General features: G+C 44.3%; 1 protein-coding gene across 1 annotated transcript in view; it reads right to left on the bottom strand.

The window, feature by feature from the left end:
* RPAP1 (RNA polymerase II associated protein 1) overlaps positions 1-9,302 on the bottom strand; it is a 35,970-nt gene extending 26,668 nt beyond the window's left edge. Inside the window, exons 1-6 of the mRNA XM_010151280.1 lie at positions 9,075-9,302; positions 7,968-8,116; positions 7,307-7,399; positions 5,795-5,969; positions 3,609-3,785; positions 415-621 (exon numbers count right to left, since the gene is read on the bottom strand). Of these exons, the coding sequence (XP_010149582.1) occupies positions 415-621; positions 3,609-3,785; positions 5,795-5,969; positions 7,307-7,399; positions 7,968-8,116; positions 9,075-9,264 (991 nt within the window). The 5' untranslated portion in view covers positions 9,265-9,302. The remainder of the gene's footprint in view (positions 1-414; positions 622-3,608; positions 3,786-5,794; positions 5,970-7,306; positions 7,400-7,967; positions 8,117-9,074) is intronic.
* Positions 9,303-9,812: the final 510 nt, after the last annotated feature.

The raw sequence follows: 9,812 nt of genomic DNA on the forward strand, positions 1-9,812 counted from the left end.
CAGCAGGTCCCAGTTAAAATAAATTATTCAAGCAGCAGCCGAATCTCACTACCACACCCTTTCCCTGTTTCCCTGTTCCCACAACTGAACAGAAGAGCAATGATGACTGCTGTTAGAAACACACTTTCCCTTCAGAGGCCTCAGAACAAATATCAAAAGACAAAGCAACACTTGCCACTGAACAGCTCACCTCTGTTACATAGTGTATCACCCTTCTCCTCTAGGGAGCCCAATTGCAAATAACAGAGATGCTCTTTCTTGAACCCAAAAAGTATGTATTTTTTAAATATCATGATAAAATCCGAGTTGGATAACTAAAAAAGTGCCACATCAATCCAACCTGGATAGATGTAAACACCATATAAACCTTACATTTATGTTCAGAACATTAACAGCATGCACTTTGTTTCTTACCTGTGATTTCTACCTTCATTTTTTCTTCCTTCCTTACAGATTCTTCCAGACCCGAATCCGGCACAGAAAGAGATAATCCTACACCATGCTGAGCCACAGGCAGAGATTCCAAACACTCCTCCGGTCTGTTCTGTTCCATTTTTAATTCCTTTTTCTGGCCTTCCTTACCACCACGTCGTGACTTTAAGAAAGCAACTAAACTGGAATCTGCAAGTATTGACAAAGAGACAGACAGAGAAGTGACAGAAAGTCTCAAAATACTTGATATGCCTATAAGCACCTGCTATTTATGTTTCATCTTTGCATTCTGTGATGGTTCCCATTCCACATGCCCTCTTCTTCTGTACCACCTGTCACTTCTTTTCAAACTGAGGCACTTAACTGCGTTACACCTCTTGAGCACGTAAGCTGGGTACAACCGACGGGTGAGGCGACCCCAGAGAAAGGGTTGCTAAAAGTCTTTCAAGGTAAAGCAACCACAAAAATTCTAGTTATTCTCCCAGTTTACAGACAACGAAACAATTGTTTCTTCCTCTCTGAAAAGGCACATCCAAACAAGACTATTCATTCTGGAGAGAATCCTGGTCTGTGATTTATGGGAGGAACCCAGTTCTGACAGTTTACCTGCCCTGCCTGCGGCCTGCTCAGCAGCATCAAACGGAACGCTACGAGAATACACGGAACAGACACCACAGGAGGAATTACTTCCTCATTATTGAATTACACTAGAGCTGTAGTGCATGGTCTAGATATCATGCTAGAAGGAGATCTTGTTTGTTCTGATCTGAACTGACTCCCCATCCTAAGAGTCAATTACAGTCTGACAACATCCAGGAAACAGATGTGGCCATTATCTTCAAGCTTTGGAGAAGAGGAACATTTGGGACACAGGGATGTTTTGAAGGACAGATAATATTCCTATAGAGCTAAAATAGGAAAATGTCAGAAGATCATCATTTTACTTTCAGATCTACTACAGATATCCCACATCATTTTTGATGGAGCACACTCACTCTCTTCATCTGGTGTTGGCATGCTTACGCCAGAGGTGAACAGTAAGAGACAGTGCATTGTGCCTCCAAAAGATACAGAGATGCCATGTCAGAGATGTATAAAGTAACAGAATACAGCACCTACATTGGTTATTTATTCTTCAGAGGACAAAGGACAAGCAATTCAGAAAAGCCCTGTACCTAAGAGAAGGCATCCCAAAAGTGAAACAAATTCCATGTCTCTGAAACAGTTCAGAGAGGATGGAGGGATCTATCCCACATTTGCGACTGCTGCACACTCTCCTCATGATGCAGCTTAAACCTCCCCTGGCGAGGGAGAGGCACTCAGCCCAGTCTCATTAAAGCCCACGTATTTTTTCCTGAATGCAGGGAGAGCTCACTTTCTCACACTTCACTGTACACACCAAGGAAAAGACTGTATTCATTATTTCACCATTTCACACAAACAGTGACAAACAAGTCACTGCTTATGTCAATCTGTGCACACAGATTTGTGTCAGGAAGTAAGCCTATGTCTGCCTGGAGCCTCCGTGGGCAACACCAGAAGAGTATCAACAACAAGACCGGTAGACACTGCCAAGCATGGAATTGCCTACCTATGCTCATATTCCAGACCACGGAGCCTCACCTGCTTCATAACCAAGAGGTTAACTCAGAGACTGGGCAGCATTAAACACCCACAAATTATTCACAGTCCTGAATATGGAGAAAAGGTCTCTTTAATCCACATCTCTGTGCCTGTCTAATTCTAAGTTCATCTGTAAGCCACAAATTTAGTCTAGGAGTTGCTTCTCATGCATAATTCCTAACCGCAGATATTTTGGGAATGCAAAATTAATCCCAGTTTCCTTTGGGCCTCAAAGACAGAAAGATCCACACTTTTAGCCCACAGAAGATCCACACTTTTAACCCACAGGGCATATAAACAAACACACTGATTTAGAAAATAATTTATTGTTCAAAAATACTTAAAATACATCCTACCATTTTTAAACTCCCTAAGTATTCACTTCACTAATATCCCAAAGGATAGAGTGGTGCAGACAAGGAGCAAAGATCACAAATCAGTCACAAGAACAAAGTGCACAAACAAGCTATTTTCCATACACACACACCATCCTTATAAGCAGCAAGGCTAAAGAAAAGAAAATTTCACCTCAGGTAGTTTGGAGAGCTCAGCTCTCAGAGTGAGGGAAGTCCCTAAACATGCCATCTGCAATTATTTTGTGCAGTTCCTTTGCCACCTTTCCAGCTATATGCATGCTGCTTGCAAAGAAGTGAAGATCATTAATATGATCTTTAAGCTAAACCCACAGGGGATTTATGCATCTAAAATGCCACTCACACTTAAATTTGATGCTAAAGAATCTGAAATTATAAGAATTTCAAAACTCCTTGTCAGCCACCTACATTGGTAGGTCTGCTCTTCTTGAGCACACAAAACCACTGAAACCAATGCCAACAAGTTTTACAGTGCCCAGTATCACCCACAGTATTATCAGACATACCACACGGAGCGTCCTCCCCCAATCTGTCACCAGCTGTCAGTGACAGGCATTTCCAGAGCACCACTGTGGACAGGGCTCCCAACCAGAGACAAGACCCCTGCCAGAACACCTGCACCCAACAGGCAGATAACTAAAACACTTTTTCCAAGAAATTCAAAACTAGCTCTAAGTTTTTTTCTGCTCTGCCAAGTACAGATTTTAATTGAAATTTCCTACATACTCACGTTTCCCCCATGCGGGTACTGACAGTCCTGGCCCAAGCCTTATGTATTTAGAGGGGATGGCCAAGGGCTCTCCCACCTCATCAGTGTTATGGCCATTCTAAGCATAGCTTTGCTTTCTTATCTGCTTCAAAGAATTCTATTTTAGGACCTTAATACATGGATGTGTAACCAGGTATGTGGTGTGCAAAGTAACAGACTGCATGGACTATCTTATCCCACAGCAAAGGGGAGACAAGACAGATTTATGCTAAGCCCCCTCTTACAAAGGAATAAGCACTCTCAATTCCTTCACCCTTAATTATTACTCATAAGCTACTGACTTGACACGGAAGCTAGATTGTCCACATATGCATTGAGCAGGAATCCCAAGCTCCCATCTTTGATCTGTGAATTTGTTAAGACTTCAGGACACCTACATATCTCTAAAATTCATCCTGGGAAGCACATACCCAGCTGAGCCAGAAGCTTTTCCTGCTCCTGCAGGATCTCTTCCTCAGACATGGACCGCAGCTTCTCCAAATTCTCTTTATGAATAGCTTGAACTTCCTGCTCGCTCTTCTGGCTTCCAAGACCCTCTCCCGTTATGAGACAAGGCCGCTGAGAGGTCAATAAATGACCAGCTTTATCTGTAAGATCCAGCAGAGAAGGCAGTTAGTGATTTAAGTGCCTACAGCATTCTGAATGTATCTAAATTTTGTCATTACCAGGCTTGCATAATTTCTTTTTTTTAAACCTTGTTAGCCAAGTTAAAATAGGAGAAAAGAAGTTGAGTTTAGCTTCAAACAAAACTAAATATTTGGGCTTTCATCCCATGTCACAACAAAACATCATTTCCACCTTGTTTCTTTAGGAGTTTGGGGAGGGATGAAGGAAAATAATTTTGTTTCTTTAATGCAAAGCAACAGCAAGAAAAGGCAAACGAGCGTAATTCACAACTTATGAGTCAGAGCATTCTTCCAAGTTGGCCAATACTAGATTCTTTCTCTGCCCAAGAACATCTGAACCCACATTTGTATGTCAGCTGAAACATGACCCAGTAAATATCTGCTGAGTGAGACAGAGAATTAAAATTATTCAGTAAACCAGATTCTGGAGTGATAGAGGACCCATTCTCAACAGAGGTATGTTTGCTTCTAACAATGTCCTGTACTCACCTTTAGGGTTAAACATATTAGAAGTTCCAGCAGGGGGGCAGTTTTCCTACCCTGAACAAAATCAAGTCTCCTTTACCACCTAATACAAATCCCTTCTAAAGACTCATTTCATTTAACTCTTAACAGCAGGGTAACATGCTCCTTCGGTCAGTGAGACCCTCCAGCTGTCCTGCAGCCCATGTTACAAAGACCTGACTTAATGGCTTTATTCCTTATGTTTTGTTCATATACTCCACACAGTGACTTAGAACACCCCTTCAATCCTAAACCAGCCAACCCCGAAAGCATCAAACCCCTGTTCAAACAGCAGTAATGACACCCATCATAACACCAGCCAGGGTTGAGGTCATTTCCACAGCAGTTGTCTTGCATATGCGAGCAGAAAGATGAGAAGACAGTGACCTGGTAAAGCATACAGTTAAGCTTCCCACCACCAGCAACTAAGCTCAAGGTTACCAGGCACAAACACTGTTACTACACGAAACACAGCTCCCCTTTTTCTCCTAGTTTTCTTCTAGTGATCCTGCCACAACAATCTTGCTGAGGATGCTGTGACATTTTCTGACCCCTCTGTTGCGCATTTTAGAAGCGTTCTGCTCCAAGATGAACACAGCTATAGGGCTGCTGTATTTCCCTTTGAGATTTCTTGGGCAGACGTGCACTTGTAACAGGGTACGCAGGAAGCACAGTATATTGACCTGGGTGGTGGATTTGTGCAGGCACAGCACATCTGAGGGTTCTCTTACCAATCCTCCGACAGAGGTCAGGGCAGGCAGAAACCTTAGCCCAATGGCGATAACCCTCAAATGACATCTGCCTCTATTTCAATGTGAAAAAGAGGGTGTCAGGGGAAAACCCAGACACGTGATGGTCCTAAGCAAATAGGACTGCCCAAGACAAAAAAAGAATAAAGGCCTGGAGATGCTGGTACCAGTTGAATTGGTTTCATCTTTCCTTGTCACGTTGCTGTCAGACAAGAAGCTGCTGGAGGTGGTGCTGACTCATCAGCACTGCCTCACAGCATTCCTTACGGAGCAAAGCCACAGTCTCATGGCAGTGGATCTGGCAACAGAAGACTGAGTTTTCAGCTTCTAGGCAGGAGTGAGAACCTGCATCACAGTGGTCTCAAACACCTTGACCAGACACAAGAACAACCCTCTTCCTGCAATGGTGGAAATCAATGATAAAACAGTAAAAACTTTACATATAACAAAGAGAGAGGAAAAGGAGTACAAGAACTGTGAAAAATAAATCTAGTTGGCCCTGCGTGAAGCAAAAAGCAAATCAGTGAGAAAGCTAACCCAATTTTTAGAATGTTAATTTGGGTCTCAGACCATTTCAAATCCTTGTCAGCCTACAGAGATTCCTAAACTTAGGACAACAGCGCTACCCTAATGTAAAGATAAGGTGCAGCGATGTTATGTTTTTACTACGGCTATGTAAATCCGGTAGGCTGGATGAGCAGAACCTTCTCCACCTACCGTCCCTGATGCTGGGGAAAGGTGCCTCTGCTGCGGTTCCCTCAGGACCCAGGGCATCCGGAGCAGTCGATGGTACGTGCATGCACTCGGCAGCAGAGGGAGCTGCCTTTTCAGCAGCTCTTCTTGCTGCCATCTTCTGTGCAAAGATGCTTTTTCTTCCAGATCCCACCTTCACCTGCAAACAGGGAAGCCATGTGTCACCACTTTCCTCTCCAGACTCCCCCACACACCTGCCACTAACAAATGTACAGATCTGATCCTAAAGACGCCCTCAGATCAGACTCTGGGAGGTGACACAGAGAAGCTGCTGGCAGCCACCTGCCCTTTTCTGTGCGTGTGCTATTCCTTTTTTAACACACGATTTAATGCTTGGACAGAGAGACAAAAACATGAATGTTTTTGCTACCTAGAGAAGGAAGATGATTAATTATTAGTGAATTCAAGTCAGGCAAGTATACCTAAAATATCACCAAACACAACAGTTCCAGCTTTCCTGCTGTTTGGAAACCCTGCATAGCTGAATACTTTGCATTTCTGAGGATAAATGGGGCTGTACTGTACTGTGCTCACCACATGCTTGGAACGGGCTTCTTATAAGGTGATTAGAGAGCAGCAGGGTGAAGAGATTTGCACAGTAAGAAGTGGGCAAGTGGTGCTAAAATAATCCTGAATAAATTACTGTGCTGCTTGCCTAGGCGATGGAAGGGCAGGGCTCTGAACAGTCTTGCACAGGAAATCCAAAGCAGACCAAGTGAAGAAAAAAAAAAACCACACCTCTTGCATGTCCTGAGTCCAGAGAAGCAGCTTAAAAGAACCCTTGGTAGCTGCTCTCTGCTGTCCTGCAGCAGGTAAACAGAACGGGTAGTTTAAGAAGTATTACTCTTTCAGAAAAAGCTGTCCTTCAAAATAAGTTAACCTCTTCAAAGCAACCACAGCTGTCAATCACATACCGATTCCCGGCATCTGACTCCCACTCAGCTAGCAGCTCGTGCTACTACTGCAAGAGCTGAAGATAGCAGCCACAGCTTCCAGTTTTACAGCCTCAGGCAAAAAGTTCTGTCAAAATCCAAAAAGCTGCAAAACAATGTGTAACCGTATCCAAATATCACGCGGGAGGAATCAGGTGCAACCTCAGTAAGTACAGGCTTAATCAAACCCGGTGGACAAATTAACAGAGATTGCTCTTCAGAGCAAAACAAGCAGATCAGCATCAATTCTATTGCAACAGTGCGGATTTGATCCAACTCACTCTGGTTAACTGAAGGGGGATCGCCTTTTTCCTAAACCAAAAGGATTCCAATGTTATTTAACTGCCTACTTGGTGGCAGCTTGGTAGGAAAACTCTCTCGTACACCAAGGTGGTGATGCCAGAGATCTGTTGAGCCAGCTCCTAGACTCCAGCATGACAAGTCACTTATTCTGAGCCCTACCACCCAGCAAGCATTAGGCTTCGGTGTGGGCAAGTTTTACTAGTTAACCAAAGTAGCATAAAACAGCTGCTCCCGATCTTACCTCACTTTCTACCTCAGAGCGGTGAAACGTCCTTGGAAATGGGTCTCCCGTGGGCACTGGCATGGTCACTGCTACTGCACTCGTGTCTCGCTCCTACAGCAAAAAATTCAAACTCTGTAGAAACCACTGCAACAGCCAGACATGTTTATACCACTTAGCTAAGAGTGCCCTCAAAATCTCTCAGCTCTGCCGCTCACAAGCTTTATGCTACATCGCTGTCTGGCTCTAAGTAAGCACAAGGTATTCTGAGCCTAAGTGAGGCTATTTTGCAAAAGGCTGGGCTGCCAAACTGCATGCACCCAGTCAAAGAATCAGATAAAGGAAAACCTGGACCAGTGCAGAGCAATGAGGACATCTCCCTTAGAGAGTCCAGAATCCACACTAGAGCACGTGCCTGCATGCAAGCAGTGTGTCCTGTAGGCAGTCTGGACTGGAGAGCAGATTCAAACACATATTTAACTGACAGCAAAAATATACCCAAAGAGCTTTTTCTTTCAAGGTGCTCCCGGATGTTGGTCTACAGTGCTACAACTGCTTCATTACACTGTAGAAATAAAAAAAAAAAAGGCAACAGAACCCCTTTTCCTCCCTCCCCACTGCTCAGTTCACAGCATTCAAAAAAAAAAAAAAGACTAGATAATTACATAAAAAACAGACATACAATAATTTTGCTGAAGACTGCTGTAATGTGTTTATCATGACTCTCCAGTCTTTCCTCTGGATCTTCATCCTCGAAGTGCACATAGGCACTTTTGATCTTGGACTTTTTTGGAGGAGCTGGAGTTAGAGCTGGGAGAGTATCAGGAAACTCTGGAAAGGGGAAATAATAACAAAAAAAAGTAGTCAAGTTACTTATGTGTAACTACTGTGCAACTAAGGCTCCCTAATAGCACCTATTACTGCTCTGATGAAAACAAAGATGATGAGGAAGCAGTAAGACAATTAAGAGTCTCTGACTTGCACTGGGGAGTGAAGAGAAACATGCTCAAGAATGTTGTTATTTATGTACTGGCACCAAGGTCTTGTCAAAAGAGGTGCATGAGCAGTAATGGGTACTGAGGCCTGACTGCAAGTATTAAGGGAAGACACAAAGCTGTACAGAAATAAACAGTGCCCTTGCAGGTTGTGTTCAGGCATCGAAAAGCACATTTCCATTACCAGCTCTAACAGCAAGTGATTTGTATGATCATGGGCAAGTCAAGGCCTCCTTTTCACAATCTATAAACTGGGATCATATTTCCTTACGTGGAACCAAGCACTGCAAGATTTAAATTGTTGCTTTTAAGAAAGCACCTTGGGCTTCTGAGACTATTAAGCACATGACACAAGTGTACAGTACTATGATGGAAGAAAACAAAACCACAGGAAGGAGGCTTATCAAGCCAGATCTGCTGGCTGAAAGCTGGAGCTGTTAGCAGACCTAAATCTCAAAGACGCTCAGAACAGACTGGAGAGATGGCAAAATAAGCACTGAGTGTCCAGGGTGTACAAATCACAGAAGACATTTCTTGCACTGCAGCTGGCAAGGTACCACAGACAGCTGATAAATGTAAAGGCAACATGTTGGAAAGGTGATTCTACTGGATGCTAGTAACACTGGACAAGTGCATTTTCCAACAAGGCTATGAACAAACAATATTGCAAGGAGGACACACATGCAGGGTAAAAGCAACACTGGGTTGAGAGGGACATGAAAGGGCAAGCACTGAGGAACACTGAAAGGGACAGAGAAACTGAGTAATTAAAAGAACTCCACAAGGCAAACTACCATCCAACATGACTACATCTTTGTGGTCCTGCAATGGGGGTCTCTCAGCATCTGTGCTTCCTCCTTCCCCCTTCCTCTTGTCTGCTTTCTTCACAATCTTCACTGCAGGTGAAGCTCTGGCTGCCAGGAACTGGTTTTGAAAGTGCAGCAGGTCTGCCTCAGACTCCCCAGGCTTTGGTCTTGTCAACATCCTGCCTTCTTGCTCTTGTAGCCCAGCCCTTCGTGCTGTTCACATGGAACCTGTTGAAGACATGGAATTTCATTATTTGAATACAGAAGAGTGGATTTCCTGGTGAAAGGATGGGAACAGTATATTGTGTTTGTGTGGCAGGAGTTTGGTAGCATGGAAGGGGCTACAGGGGTGCTTCCTGCAGGAAGCTGCTAGAAGCTTCCCCAGCACCAAGTTGGACCTGCTGCTGACCATGGCCGAGCCAATCAGCAACAGTGGTAGCACCTCTGGCATAACATAATTAAGAGTGGGGAAAAAAAACCTGTGGTGGAACCTGCAGCAGAGAGGGGTGTGAGAGAGACAACCAGGCAGACACCCTGGTCAGTGCAGAAGGCGGGGAGGAGGTGGCTGGAGCAGAGGTTCTCCAGCAGCCCGTTGTGAGAGGGCAGGCTGTGCCCTGCAGCCATGGAGGGTCACAGGGAAGCAGAGACCCCCCTGCAGCCCAGGGCAGGGGTATGTGCCCCAAAATCCCCTGACTCCATGATAAGCCCACACTGGAGCAGGTTGCT

This window comes from Eurypyga helias, unplaced genomic scaffold (assembly GCF_000690775.1).
Source record: "Eurypyga helias isolate BGI_N326 unplaced genomic scaffold, ASM69077v1 scaffold1060, whole genome shotgun sequence".
NCBI classification, from domain to species: domain Eukaryota; kingdom Metazoa; phylum Chordata; class Aves; order Eurypygiformes; family Eurypygidae; genus Eurypyga; species Eurypyga helias.